Source organism: Geotrypetes seraphini, chromosome 1 (assembly GCF_902459505.1).
Source record: "Geotrypetes seraphini chromosome 1, aGeoSer1.1, whole genome shotgun sequence".
In the NCBI taxonomy this organism is placed as follows: domain Eukaryota; kingdom Metazoa; phylum Chordata; class Amphibia; order Gymnophiona; family Dermophiidae; genus Geotrypetes; species Geotrypetes seraphini.
Genome location: NC_047084.1, coordinates 220,240,336 through 220,266,791, shown reverse-complemented (window position 1 = coordinate 220,266,791; position 26,456 = coordinate 220,240,336). Strand labels below are relative to the sequence as shown.

At 41.2% G+C, this 26,456-nt stretch overlaps 1 protein-coding gene across 6 annotated transcripts in view; it reads right to left on the bottom strand.

Moving 5' to 3' along the window:
• The window catches only part of ATP8A1 (ATPase phospholipid transporting 8A1), a 449,033-nt gene that overhangs the window by 270,350 nt on the left and 152,227 nt on the right, over positions 1 to 26,456 (bottom strand). For all 6 annotated transcript variants that reach the window (XM_033946346.1, XM_033946365.1, XM_033946336.1 and 3 more), the window contains 3 exons: positions 12,263 to 12,374; positions 6,471 to 6,636; positions 735 to 862 (listed from right to left, as the gene is read on the bottom strand). In XM_033946346.1, coding sequence (XP_033802237.1) covers positions 735 to 862; positions 6,471 to 6,636; positions 12,263 to 12,374 — 406 coding nt within the window. The remainder of the gene's footprint in view (positions 1 to 734; positions 863 to 6,470; positions 6,637 to 12,262; positions 12,375 to 26,456) is intronic.

Below are 26,456 nucleotides of genomic sequence, written 5' to 3'. Positions count from 1 at the left end.
ACGTATTCTCTAATCGGCCGCTGATCACATGTCAATCACGCGCCAGTTACAGAATCGTGCCTCCAGCAAATGTAGGCACCAGAAATGTAGGCCAGGGTTTTCCAGGCCTACATTTCTAGCATCTACCTTTGATGTGAATCATGCCTCCATAAGCACTTATGCTGCCTAATGCCACTTCCAGCATTAGCCACGCCTACAGTGGCATTAGGTGGCCTAAAGCACCTATGGAGGTTCGATTCTGGCACCGAGTTTTAGGCGCTAGTAGGTGCTTTGAAACTCGGCTAAAAGTGGCATTTAAACTGCATTATTTTGCTGAGCTTGGGTGCCTACCGGTGATTTTTTTCTTTAAAAAAAGCACCGCTTAGAGAATTCAGGCCTGTGTGTCTATAAGATACTATTCATTTTATTTCAGATTTGTCTTCTGGATGCATATACTACCTGTGTCATTTCAAAAAGAATGAAAATACATTTGATTACATCATCTACTGGTGTCAGACGGTTCTTCATTGCATTCTATGTACTTCAACCCAATTCAAATCAATGAATATTAAAAACCTGTACATCTAACTAAGCTCAACAGAAATCTTCCTTACATTAGGCTAGCACTGCCCCACAACCTTTCTCCTACACATAAAAAACACAGGTAAAACACCGTATGAGACTGTTACATAGCATGTGCTATACTTTATTTCTAGAAGAGGTAAAAAATAATTCCAGCGATAATTAATACCCACCCAATTGATGAAGTATGCCTGGATAAATTTTACAACTTCTAGAGTAACCAACAAGCTGATTGGAATGAGATTGTTGAAGAGAATGATGAATGTCAAAAAATTTAGTCCAAAGTTGTTAGCTCCACCATCTATTAAAAAAATAGATAATTGTAAATAAGGCAATAAAGCAAATACCAGAAAATGTTTCTTATAAAATGTAGGAATATGAATATTTCATCTGATGTTATTTTACTCTAGTTGCTAGTAACATGACCTCTGACTTTGGGCTAGATTCACTAACCCTACGATCTGTGTGCGATTGGAGGCAGGCAGGCAGGCCGATCGATTCTCCAACCATCTGCATGCAAATGGGGGTGATTGGAGGCACGCCCCCAACCAACTGTATGGATCGCTAAAGCCCTGACAGTACTGACAGGAGAAACAGCCTATTGTCACTACTGTCAAGGCTCCCGTCGGTTTTTAAAATTTTTTTTTAAAATTGGGCACATATTTTGTGTGTTTAAAAAAAAAAATTAAACCCCCCTCTCCCAACAAGTGCCACAAACCCCCCAAAAAATTTGCCCCGCAGCTGCATTTAGAAAAATTATGGCAGGAGGGTTCCTACTCCCTCCTGCCATCAGTCCCACCCAAAAGCTAACGTAATGGCAGGAGGGATGCCAACTCCCTGATGCCTCCCGCTCCGGATGCCCCCTCCCTACCCCACCCTCCCCGTAAAGCATACTGGATTCTAGGTTAAGCTAGAATTCTAAAATGGAAATTTGTACTCAAGATACTGCTATAGAGCAGGATCTCACCTTACATCCTTGGGGTGCCTAAATATACATGCATAAATACTAGAACTGTACTGAATATTCGTATATGATTCAGCCCAGAATAGAGTCCTGAATACATTATTCATATTCAGCTAAATAATGATTTAAATTTGAATAGGAATACTGAAATAAACACTTGATCTCTGATTTCACAATGTTTCTTTTATTATTTATTATGTTAAAGTCCAATGCCCATTTTTCATATTCAGCTGAATAGTAAAATATGCTATTCAATATAGCTACACTCACATTGCTACATTGCCATACTGATACAGTCTGAAGGTCCTATAAGCCCAGTATCTTGTTTTCAACAATAGTCAATCCAGGTCACAAGTACCTGGAAAGATCCCAAGAAAATAAAATATATTTCATGCTGCTTAGCACACTAATAAGCAGTGGATTTTACCATGTCCATCTTAAACTTCCTAGTACTTGATATACCGCAAGTTATCCAAAAAAGCAACTGTGCAGTTTATAATAATAATAAAATCAGGGGTGAAGCAAAATGGGGGAGGACAGAACTCATGATAGTGGTAAACCAAATGATTCTATAAACAGGTTAAGTCTTGAGTAATGATTTAAATTTTGAATAGGAAGGTTCAGAATGGATATGGGATAGTAAAGCATTCCAGAGTGCGGGGTTTAAATAACTGAGATTAGATTAGATTAGGAAATAGTGAAGTGAAAAGGACAGAAGTGAGGGTACTGCAAGAAGGTTAGAGGATGAAAAATGAATAGATGAGGGATTGTAAAGGATAAGAGGTGTACTGAGGTAGGCTGGTGCAGATGGATATCAAAACTTAAAGACCCAGTAAGGAAGCCGCTTAGTACAGAGCGGCAGCACCAATTTGCACTCCTGCTTGTGCTGCTCAGCACAAACCCACAAAGAATAGCATGGCACACATTCTTGCAGTATGGCAAGCTGCAAACTGTGTGAGCACATCTCAAAGAGTCCCATAGTCGCTCATATGGGAAAAATATTCAACATAAGGGGATCCTTCACATGCTCATCTTCCAATGTGGTATATACATCATTCAATGCAAAAAGTGCAAAGAAAGGTGCTACACTGGTGAAACAGGCCAGATGCTAAAAACGAATATAAACTTATGCAGATAAAGGGACATAATCAAAACAATGTCTGTTTTGGGCTTAGGGCGCTAGTTGCCCAAAATTGGCAGCATTCAAAGTCTGTTACAGGTACGGGGAGGGGACCAGTAATGGAGAGGGGGCGTCTGGTGGCAGGAGGGAGTCGGCATCCCTCCTGCCATTTGTTGTTTGTTTATTTGGTTTGGTTTGGTTTTTTTTTTTTTGGATCAAAATTCCAGGAGCAAATGGACCAGAAACGAGGATAGGCATCTACTACCGACCCCCAGGGCAGTCAGAAGAAATTGATAAAGAAATAACGGATGAGATTGAACGCAACTGCAAGGGAGGCAATTCAGTTGTCATGGGCGACTTCGACTATCCGGGGATAGAATGGAACCTAGGCACCTCCAGCTGTGCTAGAGAAACCAAGTTCCTAGATATTGCAGGTGATTGCTTCCTGGAGCAACTTGTCAAGGGAAATACAAGAGGAGATGCAATTCTGGACTTAGTTCTGGGCTGTGAGGACCGGCACAGGATGTAGAAGTAGAAGGGACGCTGGGAAACAGCGATCACAATATGATCCGCTTCAACCTGGAAATAGGGGCGAAACGTCAACCCAGAAAAACAGCCACGGCCCTAAACTTCCGGAAAGGAAACTACGAAGGGATTAGATCAGGGGTGCCCACACTTTTTGGGCTTGCAAGCTACTTTTTAAATGACCAATTCACAATGATCTACCAACAATAAAATTTTAAAAAAACACAACGCACACTGTACGCATAGAAAATGTTAATCATCATTCCTATTCCAGGGTTTTCAAAGAGGTCAAAGCAGATGACTCTATGCACTATCACTTCAGTAACAACCATACAAAAATAGACAAATATACTCTCTCCCTTTTTACTAAACCACGTTAGCAGTTTTTAGTGCAGGGAGCTGCGCTGAATGCCCAGCGCTGCTCTCGACACTCCTAGTCTCCCTGCGCTAAAAACCTCTATTGCGGTTTAGTAAAAGGGGACCTTAGTGTAAAATATAGACAGCAGATATAAATTCAGACACATTTTGATCACAAAATTTAAAATAAAATCATTTTCCCTACCTTGTCTGGTGATTTCATGAGTCTCTGGTTGCACTTTCTTCTTCTGACTGTGCATACAATCTTTCTTCCCTTCTTTTAGCCTGTATGCTTCCTCTCCTCCACACCTCATTCCTTCCCCCAACTTTTCCTTCCTCTTCCCTGCCCTTTCTTTCTCTCTGCCTCCCTTTCATTTTTTTCTGTTTCTCTTCTTTCCTTCTGTCCCCCTGCCTGCCCTTTTTCTTTCTTTCTCCCTGCCCTCCCCCAAGCCACTGCCACTGCCATTGCCATCGGGGACCAGGACCCAAACGCCACCAATAACAGGCCCCAAGCTCTCCCTGCTTCGGCCAACCAGCATTCCTCTCCCCGACGTCAATTCTGCCATCGGGAAGAGGAAGGATGATCAGCCCAAGATCGCGATCGACCTATTAGGGGAAATGCTGCCGGGTCCTGCCTTCACGGAAACAGAAAGTAGGCAGGACCCGGCAGGAAGAAGAACAAATGCTTGTCTCCCGCATTAGCCCATAGCGAACGCTTGCTTCAGGGCTCTCAACATGTGCGCGCCGGCTTCCCTTCTCCCCTCCCCCCCCCCGGACATAACTTCCGGTTTCGGAGGGAAGAGAAGAGAAGCCGGCACGCACACGTTAGAGCCCGGAGCATAAGTTCGCTACGGGCTGAAATCTCCAAGCCGGTTTTTTGTTCAGCAGCGGCAGATGACAGCTGGGCGGATCGCCCAGCTAAAAGGCCCTAGGGAGAAAGAACACTGCAGAGGAAGGCTGATCGGCCCGTAGATCAGGACGGCAACACGAGTCTATCACAGAGCCCGGGATAGGCTCCGCGATCGACTCGCGTTGCCTTCCTGAGCTACTGGTCGATCGCGATCGACGCGTTGGGCACCCCTGGATTAGATGCATGGTGGGGAAGAAAATTAAGAAGAGGATAAACAATATAACAACGCTGGAGCAAGCTTGGTCTCTTTTTAAGGATACGGTCACCGAGGCGCAAAATCTATATATACCACGTATAAACAAGGGATCAAAGAGGAAAAAGAATAGAGAACCGGCGTGGCTCACTGTAGAAGTTAAGGAAGCAATCAAAGACAAAAAAAACTCATTTAAGGAATGGAAAAGATCGAAAACGGATGAAAACTTGAATAAGCACAAACAACATCAACGCAGGTGCCATAAGCGCATGCTCAAGGCCTGAGAGTTCACGTCCAACCTATCAAAGCGAGTTTCCATTATTTCCTATGGGGAAACTCGCTTTGATAAACGAGCATTTTGGATTACGAGCATGCTCCTGGATCGGATTATGCTCGTCATCCAAGGTACCACTGTATTTCTATATATTACCTTAAAGATAAATTACAAACTGCTAACAACAGAATTGAAAAATGAACTTGCAGAGTTCTCAGGGATGTATACCATTCAGTCCAGGCAATTTGCCTCTGTTCAATTTGTCAAATTGCTACATTGCATTTTCCAATGTTGCAGACATTTGTTTCAATTTCTCCGATTCATCAGCATTGAACATTATTTCTGGCACTGGTATCTCCCTAATATCTTCCTTGGTGAAGACTGAAGCAAATAATTAATTTACCTTCTCTGTTATGACCTTGTCTTCCCTGAGCGCCTCTTCTACCCCTTGGTCATCTAGCAATCCAAATGATTATTTTCTCAACTTCTTGTTTTAATATACCTAAAAAAGTTTTTACTATGTGTTTTGCCACATCTTGGTTGCCAGACATACTCGCACCTTTCTGAAATCTGAATGTCAGAAGGTAAGATATTCCAATTAAGTTTTCCTTCCACTTAGCAGATCCTCACTCAGCACCTCTTCAGGATAGGTGGAAAGAAAACTATCTTTCCAGAATTTTTGAAAAATAATTTTGGAAATTAGAGATTGTCTGAAAGCTGGAGCCAGCAGTACGTTCAAAATATGGCTTTTTTAAAGAGAGGATGTACAATGGCATGCTTTCAAAGTGGGGAACAAGACTAACAGACAGACTGGAAGAGAGTAGAGGAAGACGTTATGGACCAATGGAAGGCAGGAATTTGCCTATTAACCAGCAGGCCAAGGGTCTGCTCTAGATGAGAAGGGATTAAGGGAATGAAATGTAATAGTTAAGAAGACTACTCTTGGGGGACTGAAGGAGCACCATGAGGCTGAGTAGAAAAATGACAAGGGAGGTGAATCACACTGTGGCTAGGTAGGTGAAGGAGAAAGCAAGGGCTAGGAGTGAACAGAGGCTAATTACTGAAGAGTTGAAATATTACTTATCCAAACATTAGCCAGGGAGGCAAGAGGGAGAACTGAGGAATTGTATGCAGGGGAGATTGTATGGGCTGGAGGAATTTCTTGCCGAGTAGATTGGACAACCTATGGGCAAGTAAGCAGACCAAGATGCAACATTTGAAATGTTCATGTTTTGCATAGCATATCTCCTGACGAAACAAGTGATGTGCAAGAAAATGACTGAGTGGATCCTGGGAGCAGTGTTTATGTCATAACCACTCAGTCCAGTGCAGATATATACGAAGCAAGCAAAGCTTTGGGGTAAACCAAGGAGGACTGGAATAGGAAGAGCAGAAGGAAAAAGAGGAATGAGGCTGAGCATCAAGAAGAAGATGAAAAGATGAGTAAATTATGTTTCTCAAAAGACAGCCTTTCTCCAGTTAACAAATGATGCATTGGGTGGCATAAAAATGCTATGTCAGCTAGGTAAATTACTTAATATATTTGGTCATGACAACAGTTCTTACAATTCAAGCTGAGATACCAGTCTCCTTGCTCATGTTTTTTATTCCATATAAATGAACCAACTGAACAGACCAAGGATATAGCAAGTAGAATGCAGAACAAGATTAAAATCTGTATATTTGTAATTCGCTCCACATTTGATAATTTGAGAGGTGGTCTTGTTGAGTTCTGCAAGAGACAATAAAATGATAAAAATTCAGAATGAGAAAATATTATAATTTTGCATTACAAACAAATATTTAATTCTATCAATTAGAGACAAAGTATTAGAAAAACAGACAAAAGAGCCATAACATCATTAATAGTAACTATCATAAGAGCAAAGACTGCTATCAAAAGCATTTAGATTTGGCAAGAAGTATATATATCACATTACCAACCAGATTCTGTGGTTTTAGATTGCAGTCATTGCTGAATGACATAACGATTTGTTTTCTTGACAAATGTTTGTATGAGAGTTTATACTACTACAAGATCTCCATGATTCTTTTTATTATTTGTAATGTAACCAACAAACCTAATCATACAACGAAATAGGCCTTTCAATTACTGGTTCAACAATGGATTGACTAGATTGTTAAAAAGAGGAAATGGCTTCAAGTGCTCTGAGAAACAGAGTTTAGATACTTTCTTGCACTGTTCCTCTTTTTTGTGAGCTATCATTCATCATAAAAACCTCCTTAGATAAGTCCAGACATTAATTTTTAACTATGTGAAGTATTGCATTATAGCTGGACTAAATGTAATGAACTCAACTTGAGCCCTCCCCCCTCCTGTGCCACAGGGCATATGGAACGGCTATTCACCAGACAGTCATCCACCACAAACGGGGGATGAATTAGATGTATCCTGCCTTGAGGAATACATCTGAGGAGTTTTCTTGCAAAAGAACAAAGCTTGTAGAGGCAAAAAATAACATTAAATTCAAATTGGGAAAATCCAAGATGGCCACTGCAGGAGCGATTTTCAAAAGAAAATAGCCTGGGAAAAGAACAAAACCCTTCAAAATGCAGTGATTTTAGGGGTGGGGGACCTAGGGCTAATCCCCAAAGTGCCCAAAAACAACTTTTGGAGAGCCTCCAAAATCACTAAGCCAGGCTGTCAGCCTTGTACTTACTGTGTCATGCTGTGCTGGGAGCTGCAGAAAAAGGAAGCTGAAACAGCTTACAGGGAGATCCTCTGACTCAACAAGCTTTGAAACTTGGACTTCTGGTCCTCTGACTGCCACTGCAGCCCAGCACCTCAGCTAGAGATCTCCACCACTCCTGAGACATGTCGCATACATGACTGAGCGGAGGAACGTAGTCAACCCTAATCCCACTAGCGGACAAACCTGAAGTGAGCCAGCTCCCATGGGAACGGTCCTTGAGCCCAATCTATAAATGCAGGCTGTCCAGGTGGGAGTACTGCAGAGCAGCCAACCTCCTGGAAGCAGACTTTAAAGTCTACAATCTCCCACAGCCAGAGCTGTCCCCTCGGGGAACTTCTGCAGCATAGACACAAAATGCATAGAAAAACTGAATAGAAGAAAAATAAACACACACAGAAAAGACTACTTCCTACTGTCTTGTTTGTAAGAAAGCAACTGGTAACTAGAGGGCAGTCCTAAGGTAAGCATGGAGGGACAGAAAAATTATGTAAATGAGGTTTCCTACAAGCAGTCTCGCAACATGGAATGCTTAACCCAGGAATAGAATAGGATTGTACAAGAATGATAGTCTAGAAACAAGATCTTTTGAAACATTTAGGCCCAGATACACTAAAAGATAGCGATTCAATTGCTGTTGGCCGATTCCTGGCCGATTTTAAAACAGCGATTGATTCACTATCTTGTTTGCATGCAAATGATTTGCATGGAGGTGCAAATCATTTGCATGCATACTCCTACTCAAAACCAATTGAGTCAGGGTAGAGCCCCGACAGTAGTGACAGGAGAAGCAGCCTCTTATCACTGTTGTCAGGGCTTCTGCCAGCTTTTTTAGAAAAAAATTTTAATGTTTTACACACACAAAATATCATCCCGATTTAATTTTTTTTTTAAAAGCCCCCCTCACCCTCTCCCAAGTGCCCCTTCCCCCCTCCATAAAAATGCCCCCCCCCCACACCGATGCCCAGCACACTTTAAAATTATGGCAGGAGGGTTCCCATTCCCTCATGCCATCAATCCACTCCCAACTTCCCTCCCCCAAAACAAATGGCAGGAGGGATGCGACTCCCTCCTGCCACCCACAAAACACCCCCTCTCCATTCCTGGTTCCTTCACCACCACCCCCTCCCCGTATCTGTAATGGAGCAGGAGGGGTGCTCAATCCCTCCTGCTCAAATGCCTCCTGCGACACTTCTGAGGGAGGCACCTGAGCCAATCAGGGCCTTAGGCCCCTCCCTATGCATCATATGATGCACTGGGGCGGGGCCTAAGGCGTCAGAAGCGTCACGGGAGGCATTGGAGCAGGAGGGATTGAGCACCCCTCCTGCTCCATTACAGGTACGGGGAGGGGACCAGGAATGGGAAGGAAGGAGTTGGCATACCTCCTGCCATTTGTTTTGGGGGAGGGAAGTCGGGAGTACAAATCATTTGCATGCAAACAAGAGTGAATCAATCACTTTTAAATTCGGCCAGGAATCAGTCAACAGCGATTGAATCGCTATCTTTTAGTGAATCTGGGCTTTGGTTTGTCTCATATTGCAAATGGATCAATATTATCTTAAAAAAAAGTTTTCTTTAAAAAAAGTTTCTTTAAAAAAAGATAACTGCTTTATGGGACAAAATCTGGATCCTTCCTGATGTGCCAAGGTTACCCAAAAAAGAAAATTCCTATAACTATTCTAAAATCCTTTAGTTCTTGTTAAGTCTCAAGGGGCTAGATTCATTAAGCCCACTGATTGTGTTTGTGATCGTGTACCGACCCAATTCACTAACCTCTGTGCCGATCATCTTCCGAACCGATCCGTGAATGCAAATGAGGGGGAACGGCATGCAAAGTAGGAAGGATGCGATTTACAAAACAATTTCAGCAACACCGACTGGGCTGCCTGATCAAAATCAAGCGACTGCTGAGGACCAGTCACTTGTTTATACACACCTTCTCTCTGCACCGATTCTGCTTCTCCTGCCCTCTCCCCCAAGTCTGCTTCTTCCTGCTCTCTTCCCCGATTCTGCTTCTCCTACTCTCTGCCCTGATTCTGCTTCTCATGCTCTTTCTGCTCTCTGCCCCGATCTCCTGCTCTCTGCCCCGACTCCGTGGTTTTAACGCGCAGTGCAGCCACGCTTTCAACCCGCAGGTTAAAACGACGGGCTCGCGAAAGTTTCCAGAGATGTGATAACAACAAAAAAGTTTGAAGCGCTATCTTCGCGGTGAGCATGTACAGGCCATCTAAAGGCAAAGGAGATGGTCTGCGTATGCATCAGGATTGCTGGAAAGCGATCGGTGCAGTTGGTGGGGGGCATGCCTGCGATCACCCCCATTTGCATGAGGACGCGTTGAGAATTTGTCGGCCAAGGTGCTTAATTCTTTATGACACTAAACCAGGAGTGTCCAACCTGGGGCCCCTTGAAGTATTTTGTGCGGCCCCAGTCAAGGGCGATGCAGTGTTTTCCTATGCTGCCCCCTGGTGTTTACCATCTTGCCGGCTCCCTCCTCTGTCTTGCTACAGCATTTCTGCAGTCCCAGAAAAATTTTTTTGGGCCAATGCGGCCCAGGGAAGCCAAAAGGTTGGACACCCCTGCACTAAACTGTCCGGATTGTGAAAAATTACAGGCGAACCTTAGGAAATTGGAAGACTGGATGTCCAAATGGCAGATGAAATTTAATGTGGACAAATGCAAAGTGATGTACATTGGGAAGAATAACCTGAATCAGAGTTACCGGATGCTAGGATCCACCTTGGGGATTAGCACCCAAGAAAAGGATCTGGGTGTCATCATAGACAATACGATGAAATCTTCAGCTTAATGTGTGGCGTCGTCCAAAAAAGCAAATATGATACTAGGAATTATTAAAAACGGGATGATTAACAAGACTAAGAATGTTATAATGCCCATGTATCGCTCTATGCTGCGACCTCATCTGGAGTATTGCGTCCAATTCTGGTCTCCTTATCTCAAGATATAGTGGCGCTAGAAAAGGTTGAAAGAAGAGTGACCAAGATGGTAAAGGGGATGGAACTCCTCTCGTATGAGGAAAGACTAAAACGGTTAGGGCTCTTCAGCTTGGAAAACAGGCGGCTGAGGGGAGATATGACTGAAGTCTACAGAATCTTGAGTGGAGTAGAATGATTTCAAGTGGATCGATTTTTCACTCCATCAAAAATTACAAAGACTAGGGGACACTCCTAGTTACAGGGAAATACTTTTAAAACCAACAGGAGGAAATTTTTTTCACTCAGAGAATAGTTAAGCTCTGGAATGTGTTGCCAGAGGATGTGGTAAGAGCGGATAGCGTGGCTGGTTTTAAGAAAGGTTTGGACAAGTTACTGGAGGAAAAGTCCATAGTCTGTTATTGAGAAAGACATGAGGGAAGCCACTGCTTGCCTTGTATTGGTAGCATGGAATATTGCTACGCCTTGGGTTTTGGCCAAGTACTAGTGACCTGGATAGGCCACCATGAGAATGGGCTACCGGATTTGATGGATCATTGGTCTGACCCAGTAAGGCTATTGTTATGTTATGTTCTTATGATCTCTCTCATATGAAAGAATTTCTGGGAAGTCTGTGGAAATCTTCCGGAATATTGTGGTTGCCTGAAGAAACTGAAATAAATTGATACAGAAGTACAGTATCACAGTTGTCCTTTCTTTTAAATTTCCTCTTCATTCTCCATGAATTTTCACCTCTCTCTATGGGGTAAAAGGTATCAAGGGGGTAATTTTATAAAGAGATACCTAGATTTAGAGGGCAAAAATGTGCATAATTTACAGTATTTGGTCATTTACACACACATGTGAACACATATACCACATAGAAGACAATTTTCTGCCTACATACTAGCATGTAGAAAACCACTTAGATGATTTAGCATATACTTTGCAGGAGGGCATTCACAGGGATAAAGTTTGGGCAGGGCACACATTTACAAATAAAAACACTACAACTTATGTGTGTTCTTTAACAATCTAAGAAGTAGCATTTGCCCAAGTCTTATGACTGTTAAGTGCTCACACGTAAAATTAAGTGTATATTTGAGCTGTTACATGAGAATTCTGTAAAAAAAGTAGGTATTCAAATTTTTTTTTATACGACATGCTCCAAATAGGCATGCTCTTTATAGAATTAGGTTTTAAGTGTGCCGGATTATTTACTACTACTATTCTTTAACCCTTTGATGAAGGGTTTCATTGTACAAAAAGAAAGTCCAATAACTTTCTCCTTTTTTCAACTGGTCTTCTTTTCACCTTATATTTTTTGTCTTATTACCTTTTGAGTTATGACTAATGTTATAAAAATATTTACATCTATGTCACATGAAATTTCTATAAGAAATCTCTGGTGACACATACCATACTGGTGGTTCAAAGTAAAATACTTATTGTGTCACACTCTACTACAATGAAAAGTAATCCTCATATTGTATTGTGGTCAAGAGACTGAAAGATTTGGATTTAATGCTCTCATACATGGTCTAAAATTACTATTAATATTTAAGCACAGATCATTGTTAACAATGGCATCTATGTTGTTTCATGTACGAATGTGATATATCATAAGTTACATAAAGACACAAATAATTTGAACAGAACTCTGCAATTATCTAACCTACAGCTGGAAAATACAGCTGAAAATGAAGATATACTTTACCTGCATAAGTTTTGTATCATGGCCTGTATAGACAACAATTCCATGAACCCACTGTGTATTTCTCAGCTGTGCTCCTCGAAGAAGAATTTGATCAGGACCCAGGGGAACAGTACTGAAATAAAGCAATAGTACACTAAACACATAAAAAGCTACAAAAGCATACATAAAGCACAGTTACTTACCTGTAACAGATATTATCCAGGGACAGCAGGCAGATATTCTCACAGATGGGCAACATCATCCATGGAGCCCAGTACAGACAGTGCTAAAGTGTACTGCCACTTTAAGCTTTTAGCAAAGCTTCGAGACTGCGCTTACCTTGCATGTGCAAGTGCCTTCCTGTCCGACACTGGCTCACGAGGTCATCAGTTCTATGCCCAAGTGAAGAAGCCAACTAGGGGAGGTGGGCAGGCTGTGAAAATATGTGCCTGCTGTCCCTGGATAACATCTGTTACAGGTAAGTAATTGTGCTTTATCCCAGAACAAGCAGGCAGTATATTTTCACAGATGGGACTCCCTAGCTTAACTAAATAAAGAATAAATGGTGCAGTACCACTGAATGAACTCAGACATACCATCTGATATGAGTATGTATAGAGCAATGGAAGGAGAAGGAAATTGGTGAATTAATAACTGGTACAAAAATGTGCTGAATTAAAGTAAAAGGCAAATACTGTAAATCCAGTAAAACTATCACCGATTGAGATTGTTAAATGTAACCCAACCTCATAATAGTAGCCGAATGTGAACATAGATATTATGAAGACCCAGGAAAAATGTCTAGTTAGGTTCTGGAATGTTGGATGTTTAAAGATTAAAAGGAAACAGGTTATGTGAAGCCCTGCGTGGCTTAGGTCGCTGTATGATAGGGAACGGGCTGACTGGGTTTACTGGGGGGTTAGGAAGTCACCAGCAGTGGTCCCCCTAGAGATTACCCTGAGAGCTCTGGCAGCTCTTCTGAAAGGTGAATAGGGGTCAGTGCTCTAGGTTCACGGACTCAAATAGGAAACATAATGTAAGATGAAAGTGGTACTTTCCAAAGATAGGAAATGAAAGTCTAAAAGAGCACAGGTTGGAATCCCTGAATGTGTCCATTATTGTAGAAAAGAATGGATGCTCAGTTAAAGGGTTATGGCTGAAAGGAAGTATTGGAGGAACTGAATGCAGCGAGTTAGAAGTGTGAGCCAAAAAATCTAACCTCAGGTTGTATTGAGAAATGAACTGAGATCGCTGGACTGAGAGTCCTGAGCGTTAAGCATGAGAACATAGAACCTTTTCTTAATTAAACAGGAATAGTAGGAGGGCAACTACAAAGAGAGTGACCAGGAATCTAGATGCAACTGGTGAGGGATTATACCAAGTAGTGAAATAAAAACATCAATCACTGGATGGCTTCCAGTACCAGGTATGATAATAGAAATTAGACAGAGAAGGGGAAGTCCTTCTGGCTGTGGAATACAGAGCGTGAAGGTTTTATGAAACAGAATACCTTGGTTATGAGTGAACTGGAACTGGAAAACAAATATGTGTTTTTCTTTTTTTTTTTCCTTCAGATTGTTGAAGTAGACGCAAGAAAACAAGCCTGCCAGGGCCACTAAAAATATGGAATGACAGTGGTTAGTTGTCAGTCAAATGTGAGGAACAACCTTGCAACTAGAGGATGAAAAAGTAGTTGAAGCCACAAGTTGGGTTTGTACCCATGGCACTAAGAATTTTTTTTTTTTGCATCACCAGCACTACAGCAGGTGGTCAATAAGTTTCGGGGTTCTTCAAGGAAGAGGAGAAACGGAATTGAAAAAGAAGCTCTGAAAGAGTAGAGTGTAGGACCTTGTTGAAGCAAAACAGGAAGCCCTCTTGTTTCACTTAAAGAGATTGTGTGATAGTGGACAGGAGAGCCAGGATTAATGGCATTGTGCAATATGACCTCTGCTAGTCCGAAGAGGAGGTAGAAAAAGCAAAATGATAGTTATGCATTGTAGAGGCATGTCCAAAAGAATGCACCTATGAGTGGCATTGGAAGTTCATGTAGAACCTGATAGATCTTGCTAAGAATCTGGTTGAACCAGATAAGAACCTGTGTAATCCTGCTGAGCAGTTGATTGATGAGAGGCATGCTCTGCTGTGCATAGACTCCTCCACATTTGCGTGATCTCCTCCACATTGTTCCTGAATACGGAATAGGTACTAGGCAACTGTGGTCATTGATATCAAAGTCAGAGATGCAGAGTCAGGTGATAGGTCAAATGGAACTCTGTAGAATCTGGTAGCAAAGAATTCAGGCTCAGGGAAAGTATATCGTGAGGTATGATTCCAAGTGAGGAACCTCAGAACGCGTCCTATAGAAGACAGGCAAAGAAGCTGCAATAGTTACACAGTGGAAGAAGAGGTGATCCAAACTAAAAAGGCTCTACACCCATTTAAGCAAAGAGTAGAATCCTCTTATAGTACTCTTGTTGATAAAGTAGAACTTGGGTGAAAATGAAGCTAAATGTGAGTGCGCAGCGGAGAAGAAATCCCATAGAAAGTGCAGTGGGATTGCAGAGGTAGGGCAATCTGGTTCCAATGCTCTGGTCGAAGACACTAAAATTCTCACTTGAGGCCAGCAATGCAGACGGCCAAGTTACAATGAATGCAGTTGACGGATGGCCTGCATCATCTTACTCGATGCTGAAGATACCTGGCATAAGCTGAAACCATACAGTAGATACGTGGATGGAGAATGTGCCATGACAAACCATATAATGTCCACTGATAGACAGCAGTTGGTGAAGATTAACATTAGGATGCCTATGGTACTGTGAAGCATCAATAGGAACAGTACCAAAAAACATCTTATGGAAGGAGTGGTACTGATAGAGTTCTCCATTATTTAGTACTGCTACATCAATGTTGAGAGAAATGATAGTACCGAGCAATAATCACTGGTACCAAGCATTGATGAGCACCGAGAAATGATGGGTACTGAGAAATAATCACCTGGTACTGAGTATCGATGGATCTCGACTTATGACAGAGAGAGCAAGATCCAGTATCATATTCAAGCTGGGCTAGTATCAATGTAGATGGGAAGGGCATTGATGCCAATTAGCATTACAGCTTTGTGGCCACCCCTCTTAGTACAGCTCCAATTGCACATGCTGGAGTGGATGCACTGGTACCATGCACTATGAAGCTAGTACATAAGATGTAGCAGGGTGTCAAAGCATTGGTAACCCCCAAGGGAGAGATGACAGCTTGCATCGAAGAATGATGGCATCAATATAAGGCACTTTACTTAACTATATGCCCAAATACTTACAATGTTTCAAACTAATGCCAACGTTATATTTGTCTTCAAAGCAACCACTAATAGTACATTTGTAGAACAAGGCCTCAGACACACCTCCTCTACTTTAGATAATAATTTGTATCTGGCAAGAATATTGGTGTATAATTCTCCACATTGGCCTTAATTCATTTAACATATTTTACACTCATATTAAATTTCTTTAACACTAATGTGTTCTTTTTTTAGAAGTTTTATAAATAGTTATAATTTATATCTTAAATTCATCAACTTAAATTCATCATGCTTTCAACGCTACTATGACTTAATGATCTGACATAGTTCGCAAAAGATTTGCTTTATCAAGGATCCCCCTGGAAAATACATAAAAACATTCATTTATCTTAATAATAATATCCCCTCTCCACCTTACAAAAACTTCTAAAAATCCCAAACCACTAATCAAATTGAACACCTATACTTACCAGAGCTGCTATTGTCATCCACCTTACTCAAACCTTTTGGTAAAATGGTGGTGGTGTATTTTGCTATACATCTTATAATGTTTCAACTATCAGCTGACTCCCCCGTACAGCCCAATGAGTGGGACTAAATCAACGTAGCCCATTTGACCTCACAATTAAGTAAAATTCCTAGTTTAAACCCAAACAGTAAATTCAAAGTGATAAACAGTAAGCCATTTTTAGTGGAAATCAATATAAGGCATGAATCAAGTGACTCGATGCTATGGATGCCTGTGATGCTTGTCGAGATTTCTCATGCCGAGTATGAAGATGATGCTTGAGAATGATGTCTATGCAAATGTCAATGTTTACTGCTATGAACATAAAATGGGATCGGTACTGAGGGAAAAATAACAAGCCTTAACAGCTGGAAGAGGGTACAAATAAGTTATTTGTTACTATTGTAATTTAATTTTTTAGTATTTTAATTTTAAGCCATGGAGAATTTCCAGACAGCAAAAGAATACAATGGAAAAAAACTACTAGGAAGAAGTCAGGAAGACCAAAAGGGATCTGTGGGTCAAGTGAAAGATCTTCCGGAAACCTGTGAATGCCCTTGGTAAGGCAAGAAGGTAGAAAAATGTCAACAAGTTAAAAAAAGTTTTGATATGAAGCAACACTGTATAAACGCTAACTTAAAAAAAGGAAATAGTGGCAAGAAGAAAAATCAAAGCGGGAAGGCAAACTTGACTGGAGAAAGTCTAGATACGTTTTCTTTACTTCGCGGAAAACGAAAAACCGATGACCTCGCGAGCTGCTATCAGGCGGAAAGGCACTCGTCCATGCACAATGTGGGCAGTCTTAAAGCGTCGCTAAAAGCTTAACGTAACAGTACACTTTAGCACTGTCCATATTGGGCTCTGTAGATGACATCACCCATCTGTGAGAATATGCTGCCTGCTTGTCCTGGGATAAAACATCTTACAGACAATCATTTCAAGCTGAATATAAAGAAAATCTGGGTAAAGAGGACAAACAGGAAATATAAGTAAAAAGGCAAAAATGGCTTATTGTTATCATTCATGTTTATAATACTCCCATACACAGAACTGTTACAATGGTGATAAATACTCAGGTACAATATGTCCCTCCTTCAATAAGTTTACAATCTAAGTGTGTATGTGAGTTAATGAGAGATAAAAATGACTTGTCCGAGGTCACAAGGAATGGCAGTAGCAGGATTCAAACCCTGGCTTTCCTGGTTCTCAAAAGGGAAAAAGTATCCCCCCCAACACATACACACACACCTCAGAGTGTAGTGAAGGGTATCCAGGATTAAAAACAAAACATTAAACACACAATAATTACAACTATAAAGCATGTGCATATAAAGATTCAATCAAATCAATAAAAATATATCGATGTTTCTATATATTTTAATATAATATATATTGCATGTCAATGAAAAATTGTAATTGCATTATTAAAAAATTTTAAATCATGATTAATCACACTATTAGAAATACAGAAACATGAAGGCAGATAAAGATCATATGGCCTATGTGGTCTGCCCAACCATGCCTTCCTCTCTTTCAGAGATTCAACAAACTTGGCCCAAGGTTTCCTGAATTCAGATTAACTGTATTTCCCACTGTACTACCTTGTGACTCTGAGTAAGTCCCTTAACTCTCCATTGTCACTATTTATAAAACTCTCCATTGTCACTATTTATAATATATAAATTGCTTTGATTATAATCACAGAAAGTCTATATCAAATCTTAAAGGACTCATCTTCCTCCCTCCCATTCCCAGTTTGAAGCTCCAAGTTTCCAAGTTTTATTAAAATTTGATGAAACGATAATCATAAATTCTAAGCATTTGACAATTAAAAATTTAAATGGGGAACAATTAACATACTTTATAGTGACACGATATTACTTATATGAAAACAATAGGGTAGTAGGGAGAAATATAATTTTAAAAAGAAAAGAGTACAATTAAGGTTAAAAACAAGAGGGAAATGAGAGGAATCATATCAATGTTAAATATGAGTAAATACAGAATTTGGCAAGGATGGACCCAGAGATCCCTCTCTCTTTCTTTCCTCCCTCCCTCTCCTTATCCCGCCTGGACTATTATTTTGCTTTCATTCCTGGGCTGTATTTTCTCTCTCTCGCTTTCCTCCCTCCCACCCAACATAAAATGGAATCAGTACTGAGGAAAAATGAGCAGTGACACAAACTTGGTGGTGAGCTGAACTAAACTCTTCTCTTATCTGGTGGAGCTCACCACCTCGGCTATAGATTCCACCAATGCCCCCTCTGGTTCTGCTCACAGGTCCACAACTCACTCCACTCCCACCATCCTACATTCAGTGTCTACCTTCCCTCTCTCAATTCCTGCCCCTCCATCATTTACCTTAAAAAGTGGTTTTCTGTTGGTCCCCAATAGCATCACATACACACAACCTTAGATTGAAGTAGTATTCCCGTTTAGGACCTCAGTGGTGCAAACTGTGAGAGCATTTCATTCACAGAATTGTTTGCACTAAAGTCTTCATCGGTCTTAATATTTTATATATTTTTTTAAATATTTTTCTTGTTTAAATATTTTAATTATAAATAAGTTAGAAAGGTACTCATCTCTTTTAGAAAAGCATAGCAGGGGCTCTTCACCAACATAGGCTATGTTTCGCCCAGGGGGCTTTATCAAGGTATTTTGCCCCGGCCACCGCAGCCATACTGCTCTCCAGATTTCGTCCGTCACGTGAACTGTCAGCTATGCTTTTCTAAAAGAGATGAGTACCTTTCTAACTTATTTATAATTAAAATATTTAAACAAGAAAAATATTTTAAAAAATATATAAAATATTAAGACCGATGAAGACTTTAGTGCAAACAATTCTGTGAATGAAATGCTCTCACAGCTTGCACCGCTGAGGTCCTAAACGGGAATACTACTTCAAGCTAAGGTTGTGTATATGTGATACTATTGAAGTTTAACCTTGGAGAAAATATATTTTCTATTGCCTTATCTATCTGTGGTCCCCAATAGCAACAGCATGCACACAAGCTTCCTGCGGCCTGGTACAAAGTTTTCCTGTCTCATCCATGCAGGAACAAAAAGTGATGTCAGAGGTGGCAGAGCTGGCTAGATAGAAAGGTTTGGATCAAGCCACAGGCAGCATATGTGAAACCCTGCCATTACCAAGGACCAACAGAAGACCACCTTTAATGCAGACCAGCATGAAGAGGGGATGATGTCAGATTGAGTCAAGGACATGCGTTAGGAGTGAAAGAGCAGAAGAGATGTTTGGAGGAAACAGGAGACGCTGCAATGATAATTGTTTTGTGACTAATTAATTCATTAATTGCCTTAACTGTGATTAACTTTCAGCCTTAATATTTTATATATACAGTACATACACACACACACATATACATATTAGGGTGGTCAAAAATGAAGTTCATGGGACATGACCTCCAAGTCTATTTTTGTATTATATCTGGCCACTGTTAAATTGTGCCAAATTAGAGTTTGCTCAATGATTTTTAATTTAATACATAAAATGCAAGTGCATAATTTATATTAATTTTCCATCTAAACCTGAATTGTGAACAAAAGCACATGGAAAGAAGTTAAAATGCATACTGGGCTCCTTTTACAAAGGTGCACTAGGGTCTTAACGCACAGAATAGCGCACGTGCGCCAACCGCTACCACCTCCTTTTGAGCAAGCAGTAGATTTTCGGCTAGCGCGCGCTAATCTGGTGCATGCGGTAAAACCCTTAGCGCACCTTCGTAAAAGGAGCCCACTGTGTAGCTGAGAATATGCTTCCGGGCCTAATGATTTATTAAGCACTAATGTTATAGCCCGTTACATTAATGGGTGCTAGAATATATGTGTGTGTGTCTATGTTTATTTCTTTCTCTCTCTCTCTCTCTCTCCTTAGCCACTTTCTGTATTTCTGTCTTTTTTTGTGTCTTTATTTTCCTCGGCTGTCCACCCATTCTCCCTTCCTTTTACCTTCCTGTGTCCACCACCACCCCTTCACTGCTCCCCTTATCCAGCAGCAGTCCTTCTCTCTTTTTTTTATCTCCCCCCTGTCCAGCAGCACCTCTTTCCTGTCCCCCTGTCCAGCAGTAGACCTCCCTTCCTTTTTCTTCCCCCCGTCTCTTCCCCTGTCCATCAGTAGGCCTCCCTTCCTTTTTCTCCCCCCCTTCTCTTCCCCTGAAAGAATTTCAGCCCTGAGCACAGAACCCTGTCCAGTCTTTCAATATGAGTTTTCAAAACCTCAAAAAGCTAATATACTCCAAAGAGCAAAAAAACAGAAGCGAGGGAAGGAGAAATTCTTTCAGGGTTGGGCCAGTCCATTTGGATTTTCTCCTCTGATTTTGAAAGTGACATGATGAAGTTTAAACCACGCGTTTGGATGCTGATCAGGAGGCGATGGGAATGAAGGAGAGACTGGGGAATGTTGGTGGGAGACGTGGGGACAGCGAGGGCGTTGCTAACACCCCAGAGGTGGACGGATGAGATAGCTGGAGCAGACCTGCTGGAGAAACCAGGGCAAACAGAGGGATTCAGGCAATGATGGGGCTGAAGAGTTCCTGCTGCAGAGAAAGGCCCTCACCTTGGCCGGCTGTTGCTCCCTCCCTCTCTAGCTCACCCGCCACTTCCCCCACCAAAGCGCAGCTTCCCAATCTCTTACCACCTGAAGCCGACATCCGGGAGAGACAGTGAGGATATTCACGCGGCCATCAGAAGCCGACATCCTCCGCGCCGCCTGAAGCTGACATAGGGGAGAAATTCGGAGCTTCAGTCTGGCCTGCTCCCTGCTCGCCTTGCCGTATTGTACTTTTTAGTTGAAAGACACGGCGGCGGCTCCTCTTATGATCCCCACTTGCGTCAGAAGTCCGACGCAGGTGGGGATCGTGAGAGGAGCCACCGCCGCGTCTTTGAACTTAAAAGTACAATACGGCAAGGCGAGCAGGGAGCTGGCCACACCGAACAACAAACGATAAACAGAACCGCATGCGCACTCCTACCTGCGGGGCCCTACAGCTCACGGCTAGCCTTTTATTATATTAGATTGTTCAATATTCAGTGACAACTGGTAATTAATGTAATTATTCAGCATTATTCCACAGTAAATACAAAAGGTTTGTTATATGTTAATGCTTAACTGTAGTCCTACATTTAGTCAGTATTCCTCAGTGTGACTTTGAAGCAATTTGGATAGGTCTTTCTGTGCTGAGCAACAAGGCAAAGGAGGAGCTGCTTCTACTCCTCATTCTTTGAGAGATCTGAATTATACTGCTGAATTAAGGCAATTTCTCTTTCAGCGGAGTTGTTGACTACTGTCATTGATGATTCCAACTGCCTCAAATACTGGTAGTTTGGATCATCTCTCTAGTTTGTAGGATCTTTAACCAGAAATTGTTGAGCCTTTTCTTGTTCATTTGAGTCAAGAATCCCAAAGACAACATAAGTTCTCCGTTATCCATGGCACCAAGCTGATGGGATCAAGTGATTTGGGATGGCAGTCGAAGTGTTTCTCCAAACTTGTGGATTGTGGAAGATCTTGGTACTTCATTGCTTAGTCTAACATTAAAAAAGGCCAGAGCAGCCAAAATTTCTGACAAATATCACAGATGTCTGGTGAATGTTGTTGATGAAGCTTTGGCAACAGCCTTGTTCAGCTATTTCTGTAGTTCCAAAATAAGAAGAAAGTCACTGAGTGATGCCTTTACAGAAAGTGTTTCATACCAGTAGCAGATGTAGATAAGGCTAACACAAAACTAGTTCTTTGATGCCCTGCCTTTCTTTGGCAGTAAGAGAGAACTGCTGCTGGAACAGAAATATCTTAATTCTGCAGATGACATTCGCCATTCACCGTGCATGGTGGAAGGCCTCAGGTGCGCAAAATGACAGCTTTGCATTATCTGCATTTGGGCAAGCACCTATGAAAATTATTCAGAGCTCAAAAAGCTCCTTGTAGTCTTTCCTTGATTGTGATGCATTCAAGGCGGTTCTGCAGAAAGTATTAATTAAGCAGCAGTTTTTAACCACATTGCCACATTGTTATGAATAGTCAGCTGAATTAGAAGGATACTGTAGGACCATTAATGACCTCTAAATTTGATCCAAAGTGCTTCAAATTTTAATCATATCTTTCTTATTTACATGAGGTAGAACATATTTAGACTTGGGGAGGCATGTTCTGATAAGGTTGAATTTTTACCATAGTCTTATGGACCACTCTAATATACGTATACACATATAGAGCTAAATATCTATATTATCTATATATATATATAAAATCAGAGGTATGTATGTGTGTATGTATGTGTGTGTGTATGTGCCGCGATCACGCAAAAACGGCTTGACCGATTTGAACGAAACTTGGTATGCAGATCCCTCACTACCTGGGGTGATATGGTCTGGGGGTCTCGCGGCCCACCTGCACACATGGGCGGAGCTACAAACAGTAAATCAGATTTCACCCATTCATGTCAATGGAAAAAATGTAAAAAGCTGCCATTCTCACAGTAATTCACAAACGGCTTGACCGATTTGAACGAAACTTGGTATGCAGATCCCTCACTACCTGGGGTGATATGTTCTGGGGATCTCGCGGCCCACAACTCTATGTTGCTTGCTCAAGGCTGGGTTCACCCAAGAATTTATATGTTCTTGCTCCAGGAGGTGAAACTAAAAATGTTGTTTATAATCACGTTTTGCGTTAGTTGTATTGTATTCATTTTGTCAAATATTTCACATTATAATTTGAATATTGTACTTTTTATTAAGCTGTAAAAAAATAATTTCATTCACCACTATAAAGTATCTTTATTTGAATCCATTTACAGTGTTATTGCTATAATTAAATACCCGTGCAATGCCGGGGCATCAGCTAGTACACTATAAAAATCATTGTTTTTAAAATACATCTGAAAAACAAATACCCATAATATAAAATAATTATAAACTCTGGTGTATAAAATGTAAACCTACCAAGTAAATCCATGCACTGTATGACTCCTTCAACCGAAGGGCATTAATGCCCAAGTTTACAAACTTCTCAATGTCTATGTAAGTTCCTAGAATAAGACCAAGGATCTTTTTCACCATATTATATTTGTAATCTTTCATTGAAAATTTATAAATACCATGCTATAAATAACCAGGACCACTACAGGTTCTGATTAAACTAATGACATTTTCCACAATGGTGTCCAAAGATTTTAATATTTATTTATCTAATTTATTTTCTATCCCGTTGTCCCCAAAGAGCTCAGAACGGGTTACAGGTTAAACATACATAATTTCAGTACAGGTTTACAATACAAGTTTTATTATAACCTGACACGTTCTAGGGGTCTAATATTAATATACATAATATACAGTTTACTGGTTATAATTTGCCATAGTTATCCTTAAAGTGCAAGGTTTTCTGTACAAGTTTTATCCTAATTTGACACGCAGATAGACTGGATGAATTCCTGAAGGAAAGGGGAATTGAGGGGTATGGTTAGAGGGATACTATACAAGGCAAAATGTTGTATGTAAAAGATCACTAATAGGTCTTTGACCTGGAGGGCCACCAAGGGAGCGGGCAGCTGGGCACGATGGATCTATGGTCTGACTCAGCAGAAGCGATGCTTATGTTCTTATGTTAGGTTTGCCTTAGTTTCAGTGCAAATTTTACAAAATACATTTTCCTTACTTAATACATACTGGTTCTGGTACCAATATACATTTCTTTGTAGTCAATCGCTCAAGGGCAGGGGTTTAGGTGAAGAGGTATACACAATACACAAGAGTTTGCAATTATTTTGTTTTATGAATATGTTTTTTAAAGTGCATTTTAAAATCAACACAATATTTTCAATGTGTTTGAGGTGGGGAAGTTAAATAAATAAAATAATATAAATATGGGCTACCTACTCTAACATTATAGAGCAGTGGTTCCCAACCCTGTTCTGGAGAACCACCAGCCCAGTCGGGTTTTCAGGATAGCCCTAATGAATATGCATGGAGCAGATTTGCATGCCTGGCACCTCCGTTATATGCAGATCTCTCTCATGCATATTCATTAGACTGGCCTGGTGGTCCTCCAGGACAGGGTTGGGAACCATTGGTATAGAGCAAAGGGCTACCAGGCACCCACATGTAGATCTTCCAACACCCTCATGTGTGAATCTTTGTCCCCAAATAACTTCAGTTGAATACTTCTACCCCATAAATATGAAAACAAATATTAAAACCAAGTGAAGCCTAATGGGCCATACGAAAGGGTATACTTTTCTGCAGAGTAGCAGCAATGACTCAAACAATAGGTGTCCCCCAATGGTAACATAAGCCAATGAGTCTGGGCTCACAAATTCCTGATCTCTTAAAGATGCACAGTGTGCAGTTCACAGACAATTTATGAATTGCCTATGTCTAACCATGTCAAAGACCTGCTGAGGAAGGAGGCGGAGCTGAAGAATAAAAGTATATAATTCATTTTGCACAGTTCACGGTTAGGGAGCTCACAGTTAGGGGAAGTTATTCCAATCATCAGGACTCATATGCCATTTGCACCAGAAGCATCTTTCACACTGAACTGGCTCCAATCAGGATATCTTTCTGGACAGAGGGACCTTTTGCTGTGTGATGGGATATCAAGATGATGCCATAATATGTGATTAAAATACTTTGCATTTTGTGAGCTGAAAACAACATACAAGGTTTTAGTTTTGATTATAAGTCTGTCACATTTTCATCTTAACCAGTGAATCTTCCTTCCAACATTTTTCCTCAGCTCCTTAGGCAGCAGAACACTTTTTGTTTGGTGGAGCCTGCAAGCTCCGCCCCAGACCCCGCCCCCATAATAGTACTAATTGTAATACCATTTTTTCATATATATACACATACACACACACACACACAATATAATCTTATTAACAATACATAATGGTTAACCCAAAATTAAACTACCAAAAGCACACTGTATGTTTCTCAACATTCATTCCTACCAGAACACCTGGCCTTGGTCACACATGCAGAACACAGATAACCCCTATGCAAATACAGGACCACAAACTAAAAGTACTAATATATACAAACAAAACCCTAAGATGCAAGACTCTGCAAGCAGTACAACCCCCAGAGAAATAGAAATAAATACATTTCTTCCTGAACAGTGCATAATATAGAAAGCAGATGTAATTTCTCAAAACTGACACAATTCAATGACACATAAGAACATAAGAATATAAGAAATGGCATCTCCGGATCAGACCTTCGGTCCATCAAGTCCGGCGATCTGCACACGCGGAGGCCCTGCCAGGTGTACACCTGTCGTAATTTATAGTCCACCATATCCTTACATGCCTCTCTTAAGGAGATATGCATCTAGTTTGCTCTTGAAGCCTAGGACGGTCGATTCCGCAATAATCTCATCTGGGAGGGCATTCCAGGTGTCAACCACTCTCTGAGTGAAGCAGAACTTCCTGACATTAGTCCTGAACCTGTCCCCCCTTAGCTTCATTACATGTCCTCTAGTCCGTGTCAAATTGGACAACGTAAATAATCTTCTCTGCTCTATTTTGTCGATTCCTTTCAGTATTTTGAAGGTCTCGATCATATCCCCACGCAGTCTCCTTTTCTCAAGGGAGAATAATCCTAGTGTTATAAGTCTGTCCTCGTATTCCAGTTTTTCCATACCCTTCACCAGTTTTGTTGCTCGTCTCTACACCCTCTCCAGCAGTTTTATATCCTTCTTTAGGTAGGGAGACCAATGTTGGACGCAGTATTCCAAGTGTGGTCTGACCATTGCCCTATAAAGCGGCATTATAACTTTCTCCGATCTACTCGAGATTCCTTTCTTTATCATGCCCAACATTCTATTTGCCTTCTTTGCCGCTGCCGCGCATTGTGCCGACGGCTTCAGGGTCCTATCTATCAGTACACCCAGGTCCTTTTCTTGTTCACTCTTCCCCAGAGTTGCACCTGACATTGTATACTCGTATTCCTTATTCTTATTTCCTAAATGCATTACCTTGCATTTCTCCACATTGAACTTCATCTGCCATTTCTCCGCCCATGTTTCTAACTGACACAAGTCGCTCTGGAGTTTCTCTCTATCCTCATGCGATCTGATCGCCCGGCATAGTTTTGTATCGTCTGCAAACTTGATGATCTCACTGGATGTTCCTTCCTCCAGATCATTGATATAAATATTAAAAAGGATCGGCCCAAGTACCGAGCCCTGGGGTACACCACTAGTCACTTTCTCCCAGTCGGAGAACTTCCCATTTATGCCCACTCTCTGCTTTCGGTTTTCCAGCCATTTGCCTATCCATCTTTGTATATCCCCCTCTATGCCATGGCTTTGTAGTTTCCTGAGAAGTCTTTCATGTGGAACTTTGTCGAACGCTTTCTGGAAGTCCAAGTATATTATGTCCACCGGCTTC